The sequence below is a fragment of the Stegostoma tigrinum genome, chromosome 24, assembly GCF_030684315.1.
Source record: "Stegostoma tigrinum isolate sSteTig4 chromosome 24, sSteTig4.hap1, whole genome shotgun sequence".
In the NCBI taxonomy this organism is placed as follows: Eukaryota; Metazoa; Chordata; class Chondrichthyes; order Orectolobiformes; family Stegostomatidae; genus Stegostoma; species Stegostoma tigrinum.
The window spans coordinates 26,539,236-26,553,078 of NC_081377.1; the positions used below are offsets into that span (position 1 = coordinate 26,539,236).

At 44.8% G+C, this 13,843-nt stretch overlaps 1 protein-coding gene across 4 annotated transcripts in view; it reads right to left on the bottom strand.

Moving 5' to 3' along the window:
- The window catches only part of LOC132205990 (amine sulfotransferase-like), a 31,950-nt gene that overhangs the window by 11,687 nt on the left and 6,420 nt on the right, over positions 1-13,843 (bottom strand). For all 4 annotated transcript variants that reach the window (XM_059654299.1, XM_059654301.1, XM_059654302.1 and 1 more), the window contains exons 2-4: positions 12,659-12,820; positions 10,411-10,607; positions 2,114-2,240 (exon numbers count right to left, since the gene is read on the bottom strand). In XM_059654299.1, the coding sequence (XP_059510282.1) occupies positions 2,114-2,240; positions 10,411-10,607; positions 12,659-12,820 (486 nt within the window). The remainder of the gene's footprint in view (positions 1-2,113; positions 2,241-10,410; positions 10,608-12,658; positions 12,821-13,843) is intronic.

Sequence of the window (13,843 nt, forward strand, 5' to 3'; positions counted from 1 at the left end):
CGAGACCAATATTACTCTTTTTCAGAACTGAAAGGACCTGGAAAACTGTGGTTGTAAGGTTGTTGGCAGAAGGGGAGCAGGAGTGGATAGGTCAGATTGTGAGGCTGCCATGATCAAAACACAAAGTCTGATAGTGATGGTAAAGTGAAGTAGAGTGATAAATTAGGCATAAATGAATGTTTGAGGAGGAGAAAATAGATCCGCTCTGCTGAGAGCAGTCAACAATACTCAGACATTGCCAGCAGAGGGATGGAAGAAGAATGGAGGGCAGAGGCTGTAATTTGACGTTATGGAACTCACTACTGAGTCCCAGAGATGGTGAAGTGCCCAAGAGGAAACAGGTGTTAAGCCAACTGGCATATAGTTGCCTGTTTTGGCTTTTTTTCTCTCTCCTTCCCTTTTTGAAGTGTTTGCAGTGGCAGTTTTCTAAAGATTCCTGAACAACTCCTATCAGTGTGTCCACTATCTCTGTCGCTACTTCCTTTAATATCCTTGGACCCATCAGGTCCAAGAGAGTAATCAACCTTTAGGACCATTGATTTACTTCATACCTTTTAATCTAATGATAGTTATTCTTTGTTATTTGCTCCTGTCTTTTAGCACTTTGACTATTTCACATTTTGGGAATGCTATTTGTGCTTTTTATTATAAAGATTGACACAAAGTATTATTCAACTGCTGACCCTTTTCTTTGTTCCCTGTTCTTACTTTGCCAGTCTTGTTCGCGAAAAGGGCTTATGGTCATTTTGGGCTCTCTCTTCCTTTTTTATATATTTCGAGAAGCTCTTTTTATTTAATTTTATAGTACTTGCTAGTTTGCCTTCAGTTCATTTTCTCCCTCAATTATTGTTTGGTCTTTGTTGACTTTTAAAACTTTCCTAATGCTGTAGTTCACTACTAAACATTGCTACATTGTGAAGAAGGGACGAGGCCCAAAATATCAGCCTTCCATCTCCTCTGATACTGCTTGGCCTGCTGTGTTCGTCCAGCTCTACACTTTGTTATCACTATTGCCACATTGTATGTTTCTTTTTGCTTTCAATTGAACCATGGTTCATTTATCCCCTTCCTAGGATTCTTCTTCCTCATTGGAATATGTTTTTGCTGTGAGTCATGAGTATTTTTTAAAGTGTCTGCCATTCTTCATCACTTACCTTTTCTGCTAAACTACTTTCCCAGTGCACTCCAGTCCACTGTGCCCAAATTTAAAGGTACCATGGTTAATGTCCTGCCTCTTTTACATGCCCTCATTATTTCCTGATTAACTCTGTCCTGTAGAATACCTCGTGTTAGAAGGCCTACAGACAACTACCACCAGTGTCTTCTTTCTGTTGTTACTTCCTACTTCCATCCATGTATATTCTGTACCATCCAATCCTAGATAATTTCCTGTTGCTACACTTATCATTTGTCTACAATCAAAGGTACCTCACCATCCTCCCTTCCTGTCTGACTTTTCAATTGTCATGTACCACTGAATATCCAGTTTCTAGCTTTGATCTCCATGCATCCATGTCTCTCTAATTATTATTAGATCATACACATTAACATCTATTTGTGGCATTAATTCATTTATTTTCTTCAAAATATATGTACATTTCAGGAAACAACCAGTAATTTTGACATTTTGCCATTTCTATCCTCTTTGACCCTCGTTGCTTTTCTAAATATGCTTGTACACTCTGTCCAACTCTGAGTATTATTGCCACAATAATTTCCCTGCAATCCCAACATATCATTTTGCTTTGTCAGCCTACATATTCCCCTGCCCAAGCCATCCTCATCAGCTGTTGTTGGCTGACCGTTTAAAGCTATGCTGAACTTTCTGGAAAATGGACCAATTCAACAAATATGAAGTGGAAGGCTGGAATAGCTGTTTGATGTCATGATAGGACAAGCTGGGAGGTCTCTCTGCATGCACACATGTTAATTCCTGTATATAGAGATGAGTGTGGCCTCATCAAAAGTAGCTAAAAGTGCTGCTTTCATCACTTTGAAGGTTTCAGCTTCTGGAGCTGAATTTCAAGCCTGAGGATTCTTAAATGAATTAAAACAAAGTAATAGCATGATACATTTAATATGAATCAAGTAAAACTTTAGGGAGAAAAAATACCATTTCCTTCAACAAATTGCTCCAAAAATTCCTGAAAATCCTTCGGTGCCTCCAAGAAACGGCTATATTTGTGAAAGTGGTATGATGACACAATCACATCCTTGGGATTTCTGGCAACATAAATAATCTGGATTTGGAAACAAATACAGGAACAGCCAAATCAGTTATCAGCTGCTGCTCATTCAGTTGTTTTCTCTACAGGGCAATAATTCACACAAATCATTCGCTTTAGTGCCTGAACAGAAATTGCTGGAAAAACTCAGCAGGGAAAGGGAAATACAGTTAACATTTCGGGTTGAGTGTCCCTTCCTCAGAACTGGACTCAAAGTATTAACTTTGATTTCTCTCTACAAATGCTGCCAGACCTGCCAAGCTTTCCCAGCAATTTGTGTTTTTGTTTCTGATTTACAGCATCCACAGGTCTTTCAACTTCTATAACAAAGTGTAAGGCTGGATGAACACAGCAGGCCAAGCAGCATCACAGGAGCACAAAAGCTGATGTTTCGGGCCTAGACCCTTCATCAGAGAGGGGGATGGGGTGAGCGTTCTGGAATAAATAGGGAGAGAGGGGGAGGCGGACCGAAGATGGAGAGAAAATAAGACAGATGGAGAGGAGGGTACTGGTGGGGAGGTAGGGAGGGGATAGGTCAGTCCAGGGAAGACGGACAGGTCAAGGAGGCAGGATGAGGTTCGTAGGGAGGAAATGGAGGTGCGGCTTTAGGTGAGATGAAGAACAGGTTAGGGAGGTGGGTCAAGCTGGGCTGATTTTGGGATGCAGTGGGTGGAGGGGACGAGCTGGGCTGGTTTTGGGATGCAGTTGGGAAGGGGAGATTTTGAAGCTTGTGAAGTCCACATTAATACCATTGGGTTGCAGGGTTCTAAAGTGGAATATGAGTTGCTGTTCCTGCAACCTTCGGGTGGCATCATTGTGGCACTACACGAGGCCCATGATGGACATGTCGTGGAAGGAATGGGAGGTGGACTTAAAATGGTTCGTGACTGGGTGGTGCAGTTGTTTATTGCGAACCGAGCGGAGGTGTTCTGCAAAGCGGTCCCCAAGCCTCCGCTTGGTTTCCCCAATGTAGAGGAAGCCACACAGGGTACAATGGATACAATATACCACATTGGCAGATGTGCAGGTGAACATTTGCTTAATATGGAAAGTCATCTTGGGGCCTGGGATGGGGGTGAGGGAGGAGCTATGGGGGCAAGTGTAGCACTTCCTGCGGTTGGAGCGGAAGGTGCCGGGTGTGGTGGGTTTGGACAGGAGTGTGGAGCGGTAAAGGGAGTCACGGAGAGAGTGGTCTCTCCGGAAGGCAGACAAGGGTGGGGATGGAAAAATGTTTTGGGTGGTGGGGTCGATTGTAGATGGCGGAAGTGTCGGAGGATGATGCATTGTATCCAGAGTTTGGTGGGGTCGTATGTGAGAACGAGGGGGATCCTCTTGGGGAGGCTGTGGTGGGGGCGGGGTCTGAGGGATGTGTTGTGGGAAATATGGGAGACGTGATCAAGGGCATTCTCGACCACGGCAGGGGGAAAGTTGCGGTCCTTGAAGAACGTGGACATCTGGGATGTGCGGGAGTGGAATGCCTCATCCTGGGAGCAGATGCGGTGGAGGTGGAGGAATTGGGAATAGGGGATGGAATTTTTGCAGGAGGTTGAGTGGGAGGAGGTGTATTCGAGGTAGCGGTGGGAGTCAGTGGGCTTGAAATGGACATCAGTTTCTAGCTGGTTACCTGAGATGGAGACTGAGAGGCCCAGGAAGGTGAGGGATGTGTTGGTGATGGCCCAGGTGAACTTGTGGTTGGGTTGAAAGGTGTTGGTGAAGTGGATGAACTGTTCAAGCTCCTCTGGGGAGCAAGAGGTGGTGCCGATACAGTCATCAATGTAACGGAGGAAGAGGTGGGGTTTGGGGCCTGTGTAGGTGCGGAAGAGGGACTGTTCCACGTAACCTACAAAGAGGCAGGCATAGCTTGGGCCCATGCGGGTACCCATGGCCACCCCCTTTGTCTGTGAGAAGTGGGAGGAATTGAAAGAGAAGTTGTTGAGGGTGAGGACAAGTTTGTCTAGGCGGATGAGGGTGTCAGTGGAGGGGGTGTGGTCGGGCCTATGGGACAGGAAGAAGCGGAGGGTCTTGAGGCCATCTGCATGAGGAATACAGGCGTATAGGGACTGGATGTCCATGGTAAAAATGAGGTGTTGGGGGCCAGGGAATTGGAAGTTCTGGAGGAGGTGGAGGGCGTGGGTGGTGTCACAGACGTAGGTGGGGAGTTCCAGGACCAAAGGGGAGAAAATGGAGTCCAGATAGGTGGAGATGAGTTCGGTGGGCCTGGAGCTGGCAGAGACAATAGGTCGACCAGTGCAGGCAGGCTTGTGGATTTTGGGAAGGAGATAGAAACGGGCCATGCGGGGTTGGGGAACAATAAAGTTGGAGGGTGTGGGTGGGAGGTCCCCTGAGGTGATGAGGTCATAGATGGTTTTGGAGATAATGGTTTGGTGCTCGGTGGTAGGGTCATGATGAAGGGGGCGGTAGGAGGAGGTGTCAGAGAGTTGGCGTTTGGCCTTAGCGATGCAGAGGTCAGTGCGCCATACGACCACTGTGCCTCCCTTGTCAGCGGGTTTGATGGTGAGGTTGGGGTTGGAGCGGAGGGAGCAGAGGGCTGCGCGTTCTGCTAGGGAGAGGTTGGAGTGGGTGAGAGAGGTGGAGAGGTTGAGGCGGTTAATGTCACGATGGCAGTTGTAGATGAAGAGGTCAAGGGAGGGTAGGAGGCCTGAAGGTGGTGCCCAGGAGGAGGGCTTGTGTTGGAGGCGGGTGAAGGGGTCAGTGGAGGGAGGATTAGACTCCCGGTTAAAGAAGTAAGCGTGGAGGCGAAGGCGGCGGAAAAACTGCTGTATGTCCAAACGTGACTGGTATTCGTTGACATGTGGTGGACATCCCAGGTGTCCACGTTCTTCAAGGACCGCAACTTTCTCCCCGCAGTGTTTGAGAACATGTCTCCCGCATTTCCCACAACACATTCTTCACACCCCGCCCCCACCACAACCGCCCCAAGTTCTCACATACCACCCCACTAACCTCCGGATACAACGCATCATCCTCCGACAATTCGGCCATCTTCAACGCGACCCCACCACCCAAGACATCTGCCTTCCGGAGAGACCACTCTCTCCGTGACTCCCTTGTCCGCTCCACACTACCCTCCAAACCCACCACACCCGGCACCTTCCCCTGCAACCGCAGGAAGTGCTACACTTGCCCCCAGACCTCCTCCCTCACCCCTATCCCAGGCCCCAAGATGACATTCCATATTAAGCACATGTTCACCTGCACAACTGCCAACGTGGTTTACTGTATCCACTGTACCCGGTGTGGCTTCCTCTACATTTTGGGAAACCTAGCGGAGGCTTGGGGACCGCTTTGCGGAACACCTCCGCTCGGTTCGCAATAAACAACTGCACCTCCCAGTCGTGAACCATTTTAACTCCTCCTCCCATTCCTTACAAGACATGTCATTCATGGGCCTCCTGCAGTGCCACAATGGTGCCACCCGAAGGTTGCAGGAACAGCAACTCATATTCGGCTTGGGAACCCTGCTGCCCAATGGTATTAATGTGGACTTCACAAGCTTTAAAATCTCCCCTCCCCCCACTGCATCTCAAAACCAGCCCAGCTTGTCCTCGCCTCCCTAACCTGTTCTTCATCTCACCTATCCTTTCCTCCCACCTCAAGCCGCACCTCCATTTCCTACCGACTAACCTCATCCTGCCTCGTTGACCTGTCCGTCTTCCCTGGACTGACCTATCCCCTCCCTTCCTCCCCACCTGTACCCTCCTCTCCACCTATCTTCTTTTCTCTCCATCTTCGGTCCGCCTCCCCCTCTCTCCCTATTTATTCCAGAACCCTCTCCCCATCCCCCTCTCTGATGAAGGGTCTCGGCCCAAAAAGTCAGCTTTTGTGCTCCTGAGATGCTGCTTGGCCTGCTGTGTTCATCCAGCTTCACACTTTATTATCTTGGATTCTCCAGCATCCGCAGTTCCCATTATCTCTTTCAACTTTTCATTAGGTTTAGTGCAGTTGTTTTCTCCTTGCTTATTTCGTTCCTGTTGTTTTGATTAAATTCTTCTATACTTTTTCACATCTTATTTGTCTCTTGACAGAATGTATAAATAATACCCTTCATTGTAGAATGATTGTTTTGTGTCGAGGATAATAGGCCTTTGAAAGTACAGAAGTGACACTGAACCCATTTCCAAGATCATAACATATGGATTGAGAAGGACATTTTAATTCTTTCAGCCAGAAAGAGACACACGGCAAACAAATGATTGCCAGTCCTGTTTCCTGTATAGTGACTGTGTGTGAAAAACATTTCCTAATGATCAGTCCTAAATTTATCATCTGTATTTTAAACTTGTGACTGCTTATTCTATTCCCAATTTCGTTGAAAATAACTTTTGAAATTTACCTCCTCCAGTTATTTCACGATATAACATTCATTTCTAAGTTAAACGTGTAAAAAGAACATTTTTTCCTGTCTAAAAATAGTATCTCTACTCTTCCCTCTTAAAGTAGTACTCTACCAAAAGTATTGTCAACTTTACAGCATTTATCTGCTTCTTCAAATCCCTTGTCCAATTTATTAGATGATTTCTGAGATGTATTCTTGAACCAGTTAAAGTCTTTGTGATATTTCATGGCCTGTCAGGCAGGATTTTCGACCAGATCATTTTGTTTTATCAGTAAATTTGATAGATTTGAAAGCGAACTGCATGCCAAGTCATTGGAGAAAATATTACCCACGTAATATAGATGATTGTTTGTGCAGACTGCATATTAAGAAGAACAGAAGTCTGTGGTATGTCAAGAAACATGCAAAAACTTGTAGACCTGTGCATTTATCCAAAACATCTTTGTTAATGTGGCTAAGAATCAAGCAGGTATGATATTTTAATATGTTAATATCCAATTAAATGGAGTACTAATCCTAGATTTGGTCTTTAGCTCCGTGTGCACAGTTTTCGTGGACCACCTGGAAAGTCTCAGGTAAGACAATGGGAAATAACACGGCTGAGCAATTGATAGGCAAGAAAGGCTTTAAGTACTGATATATGATATTGCTTCATAGGTAGTAGGAACTGCAGATGCTGGGGAATCTGAGATAACAAGGTCTAGAGCTGGGTGAACACAGCAGGCCTGAAACATCAGCTTTCCTGTTCCTATGATGCTGTTTGACCTGCTGTGTTCATCCAGCTCTATACCTTGTTATCTCATATGATATTGCTTCCTCACTTAAGTGTAATAGCTTTGCTCACCAGACTTGTTCTTAGAGTGGTCATCACTCTTTGAGAGGTGATTTCCAAACCTTGGGAGGTCATTTGGGCTGTTTTGACTTTAACCTGCATTTTCCAGCTGACAGCCTTGTCATCAGCATGTCAGCTGTTCAGGAGGGTCTATTTTAGCAAGGGCCACAAATGGCTTCTCTTTAACTTCTCACCTCTGAGTGGAAAAAAGGGAATGAAGACAAAGCACTATGATACATGGGGCATACCGGCAGCAAATTAAAATTTTACACAAGATGGAACACCAGTGTTTCAGGAGGCTCTGACTTTCTGTCTGCTGATTGCTGACAATTCCAAATGGACCACTGAAACCATTCAGTTTCACCTCAAGTACAGGTTGAGCAGATATCACACAAATACTGATATCATTCACCGCAAGACTACCCGCAGCATGAAAACAGCTTGTGGCCGGCTGAAAGCGTGGTGGCTGGTGCTATACCAGTGAACAAAAGTCAAAAGCAGCATTCTCTCTCCAATTTCCTCTGACATACAGATTATGCTTCAGCAAGTGCCTTTGATGCACTTATGAATGAGATCCAAAACAGGTTCACAGAGGTAGAGTCAGGAATAGTTTCATTTTTGACATCTGTCTCAAAAGCGGCCCTCAGACAGCTTCAGCTGATCGACTTAGACGGCAGCACGACAAGAAGGCCCAACAGCTGCCAACCTAATGCCAGCTGATGAAGGCGTCCAAACAGGCACAAAAACTGTTGAGATCCTGAAGAGGGTCAGGCAAGAGGAATTAGTCTTCTGAAGGCTGGTTCATGGCAGTGAGAGAGAGGTGATGCAGCTCATCCTTCCTGACAGCCTCACTTGGCAAGTGGTAGTTGATAGTGGTTCATGATCAAGCAAGACACCAAGCAACGGGTAAAATTACTGCCCTGACCAGACAGCAGTGTAACTCTTCCTGGGTGGCTGCAGGTATTGGTGGATATTGATGAAGTTGAGAAAGGTGTACTTTGGTCAAAGCAGGGAATCAGCTTCACTCTGGCATGGGATCCCTGGTTGTCAAAGAACCTCAAGTGGCTCTTGCAACGGATTTTCCAGACTTTGACCACAGCAATTAACTGGGCCAAGCAGGTTCTCATTCTCGTGGATGCTTTCAAGTTCACACAGGCCATTCCCAACTGTGACCAAAGGCCTAAATTATTTGCAACATGTTACTGTGTGATTGGTTTGTCTGTTTTGGAGTTCTGTGTTGGATTCACAGTGATCAGGTATGCAACTTCATAAGCAAGATCCTGGAGGAGCTTTACAAGGTCTACAAGCATTGCCAGAGACCATTGGAAAGTGCCAACTATTCAACCATACTCTACAAGTTGGCCTATGAACCTGTTCAGGGATATTATTAAACATCTCTGGAGCAGGTGGCACTTGAACCCGGGGCTCTTGATCTACTTAGAAGTTGATGGTCTGAGAGTAAAGAACAGTACATTCAAGGGGATTGCGTTCTTTTAAGGCATCTTAAATGTTAATGCTGCAACAATAGCGCAACGTTTAATTTACACAAATTAAGGAAAATAGATGTACAGAGCTAACCTAATAAAGTTCTACTCTTCAGCTGAGTGAGTCACATTGAGGGAATATCCCCAGCATAGACAATGTTGAGACTAGGGGTTGAGCTACATTGATCGACTCTATTTAGCCACAATAGTTTTCAGTTATTACTTACTCGAGAAGAAAATATATCACATTATTGAAAGAAATATAACTAATTTGCTGCTAGAAATTAAAGGTACCATATGGTTAGAACTTATTTTCTGTACATTTGAACTTCATCTGAAAAATAGATTGATACAGATACTAGATAACAAAGTGTGAAACTGGATGAAAACAGCAGGCCAAGCAGCATCTCGGGAGCACAAAAGCTGACGTTTCAGGCCTCGACACTTCATCAGAGAGGGGGATGGGGTGAGGGTTCTGGAATAAATAGGGAGAGAGGGGGAGGCAGACCGAAGATGGAGAGAAAAGAAGATAGGTGGAGAGGAGAGTATAGGTGGGGAGGTAGGGAGGGGATAGCTCAGTCCAGGGAAGATGGACAGGTCAAGGAGTCGGGATGAGCTGGGTAGGTAGGAAATGGAGGTGCGGCTTGAGGTGGGGGGAGGGGATAGGTGAGAGGAAGAACAGGTTAGGGATGCAGGGACAAGCTGGGCTGGTTTTGGGATTCAGTGTGGGGAGGGGACAAGCTGGGCTGGTGTTGGGATGCAGCGGGGGCAGGGGAGATTTTGAAACTTGTGAAATCCACATTGATACCATTGGGCTGCAGGGTTCCCAAGTGGAATATGAGTTGCTGTTCCTGCAACCTTCGGGTGTCATCATTGTGGCACTGCAGGAGGCCCATGATGGACATGTCGTCTAATGATTGGGATGGGGAGATAAAATGGTTCGCGACTGGGAGGTGCAGTTGTTTATTGCAAACCGAGCGGAGGTGTTCTGCAAAGCGGTCCCCAAGGCTCTGCTTGGTTTCCCCAATGTCGAGGAGGCCACACCAGGTACAGTGGATTTCACAAGCTTCAAAATCTCCCCTTTCCCCACTGCATCCCACCACCAGCCCAGATTGTCCCCGCCTCCCTAACCTGTTCCTACTCTCACCTATCCCCTTCTCCCACCTCATGCTGCACCTCCATTTCCTACCTATTATCCTCCCCCTGCCTCCTTGACCTGTCCATCCTCCCTGGACTGACCGACCCCCTCCCTACTTCCCCACCTATACTCTCCTCTCCTCCTATCTTCTTTTCTTTCCATCTTCGGTCCGCCTCCCCCTTATTTCAGCACCCTCTCCCCATCCCCCTCTCTGATGAAGGGTCTAGGCCCGAAACGTCAGCTTTTGTGCTCCTGAGATGCTGCTCGGCCTGCTGTTCCCATTATCTCTTGATACAGATACAGGTTAGTACAATTTCAATGTACCGAAGAACTTATCGTATTGCAATTATATTGAAAGTTGGTTAAAAACAAACCTTGTGCATTTTGTTTTTCACACTATTTGGCACCATTTGGTAGTTTAAGTGTGTTGACAATAGTTGATAGTCTGTGCTTTCAAGCTTGAATCGAGCACTCTCTATCCGTGGGGCTCGAAGATAGAGGTCCATCTGTTTTGTGGACTCATTGTCATCACATAAAATCAGACTTATGATCTGCTGCATCCAAGTAGTTCCTGAATGAGGGGGACACAAATCATTAATTAATTAATAGAAAAACAGATGTAAAAAGGTGCCCCACCTTCCCTATCTTGGTGTGGGATGTTCATCATGCAATTTCTTTGTGACTTTAATCATAAGATTTGTCAGCTTATTACTAACAGCAATGTCATCAAATAAATAGCAACTCTTGTATTCACGAGGGAGACTGTTCCATTCTTTCTGTCAGGGGATATGCATGCACTCCAAACAGGAGAATCAGAATACATGAGGAAATGTCATTGTTCTGAGACTGTCAGGAGTACACCAAACGTTTTGAAATAATTGAAATGCAACTGATATTCAAAATGCTTGAACAAAATGGTCAGTCTTATTCAAATTTTCAGACGAATGAGAGGGTGGGGATATCGTAGAGACTTATAAAATTCTCACACCACAATGCAAATTAGATACAGGGAGGGCATTTCCAATAGTGGGTTTGCCAGAACCATCAGTCGGAGTATGAGGTTTCAGGGTAGACCATTTAGGACAGAGATGAGGAAGCATTTCAGCCTGTGGAATGCATTACCACAGGAAGTAGTTGATGTCAAAACATTGAATGTATTCAAGATATATCACTGAGGGTGAACAGGATCAAAAGTTATGGGGAGAAAGCAGGATTAGACTATTGAGTTGAGCGATTAGCCATGTTCGTGAAGAATGGTGGAGCAGCCTTGAAGGGCCGAATTCCCTCCTTCTGCTCCAATCTTCTATGTTTCTCTGTTTAAAATTCTTTCCACCACTGTATTTAAGGATTGATGCTAAAATGTACTGTCATCAGTAAATGCCTGTTTAAGTAAATTTACTAACTTACATTCTGAACAAACACTAGCTCCTGGCATCATCAGATGAGATTAAGGTTTCCGTTCATATTCCAAGTATCATAAATTAAGTGGAATGGCTATATATTAAGCCACATTAAATCATAATCACATTCTACAATGAGGTAGTTTCTCCAGAAACATCACTCGGAGCCCATTTTTTAAACTACATTTTACTGCAGATATTTCCTTGCAATCGTTATTAGTTCTCCATTTAAAGCTTCAGATGGTAGACAGGTCCTCGGATCACTGCAAGACTTCAAAGTGACAAGGGGCAATAAGTTCCTGGCCGAAGGCTGAGGTTTCTATTTATAAAGCCAGCAAAGTGCCTGGAGTTTGGGCAAGAGCATAGTACTTAGATGAGAGAAGTTGGCAATACTATACATGCATCTTGGACATCCAGTATCAGAGAGAATGGAAAATGCTATGACATGCTTGCGGGGTGGGGGATGGGGGGTGCGGGGTCGGCTGGCAACTGGACAGATCAGCCCATTCTGTAAGACATTGGGCCAATACATCTGTAAATCCTATGCCTTGTCTCTAAGTTTCTCCAATCATGAAGGATACCAATGCCGAGGAAATTTTGCTATTAAAGAGATTCTTTATATTTGTTTGCATTTTTTTTATTAACCATGACATATTTGAGGATTTCATGACGAGAACAGGGCCATTATCTAAAAAGTTCCATATGGTTACTGGAAAGAGATAGAGAATGAGACTTGGTGAATTGCTGTTGCAGCAAGCTATCACAGGCTTGTCGGGCCTCCTAGGATGAAATCATTCCATAATTCTGTTGTTAGCTTCTTTCTCTTATTATAATAATTGCATGACACTTTCATGATGTTTTCCATCATGGACTAGCATTGGTTATGTAAGCCAACAAAGACACTACTGGTCCTGCCAGTGTAATCAGCAGAGACTGATTTCTGCTATTTTCTTTAACTCCATTTAACATGAGGCATTGTGCATACCACCCAAGCCCAGGCATAACAGAATTCAGCCTTTATCAGAGACTGACATGTAAAGAGTATGGATGTCCTTTTACCACAGACTCACAGGTCACCTGTGTTCATGGGTTCAACCCCAACAGCAGTGGCTCACAAACAGAAGTGAAAATTAAATAGACGTGAATACATATTAAACATTATTTTGAAGTAGATGTTCGACAACTCTGGCCACAACAATATTAAATCATGACAGTTTCTGACCAGATTTGGGGTAAGCGATGAGGAGTGGAATATCTGGATCGATGTTGAAATCTTTTAACCATTCAAGTCGCTCAACTGAGTGTATCGATGAACAGAATATGATGCCATTGTGTTGAAAGTACTTAACCGTCTCTTCACTATTTTCCATCGTGGATTCTTTATCTAAAAAGAAAATGTTTCCTTTAGGCTTTATTTTGCATATATTAGGAGCAGGCAATTGCAAAATCGATCCAGAATGTTACAATTTATTAAAAGAATTATCACACAGGCCTTTGCTTCAACAACTTGTGCCTTCTCGAAGCACAAAGTCAGGATGTTCAAATCTCTGCCCGTTTGACATTACCCAAGGATTTCCAGGAGTTTATCTGAAAGCCTGGTAGGTTTGTTTTCCGCTACCCCACAGCACTCCTAGTCATCCCCTCACCCAATATTCATCTGTCCGCAAAGCTACCCACTACCTACCAACCAATTGCTCACTCACCCACATTTACCAGTTTCTTACTCACCCACCCAGTCACTAACAGGGAGTAACTGCTGGGCACTCTATCACACAAGAACAAAAGATAAATGGTACCACGTGTGCATGATTGAAGCTAGCTGCTTTGTTTTTCTATCATGCTATAGGAACATGTGGTATTTCCCAATAACTAGTCCAGCAACGTGTCACGGCGTCACAGAATTGATATAATGGAGAAGGAGTCCATCCAGGTCTGCACTGAATGTCTTTGAATTAATGTCAATTTGCTGACTTCTTCTCCTACCTCTGAACATTGATTATTCATATCAATTGATTATTCTGCCTTCCATACTAGATTCCAAACAAACTCATCTCCAAAGTCCGAGACTTAGGACTCTACTCCCACCATTGTAAATGGATCCTTAGATTGCTGGCCTGCAGACAGCAATCAGTAAGAATTCGCAATTAGAGCTTCTCCACAATAATCCCCAACATTTGTAGCCTACAATGTTTTGTTTACAGCCCCTTACTATACTCCTTATACACTCATGACACTGTGGCCAAATTTAGCTCGAACTTCATTTAAAAATTTGCTAACAACACCACCGTAGTGGGTCAAACCTCAAACGATGACAAGACAGAGTTCAGGAAGGAGATAGGTAGCTTCGCAGCACAGTGGGGAGACAGCACTCTCTCCCTCAGTGGCAGCAAAGCAAAGGAGCTGGTCA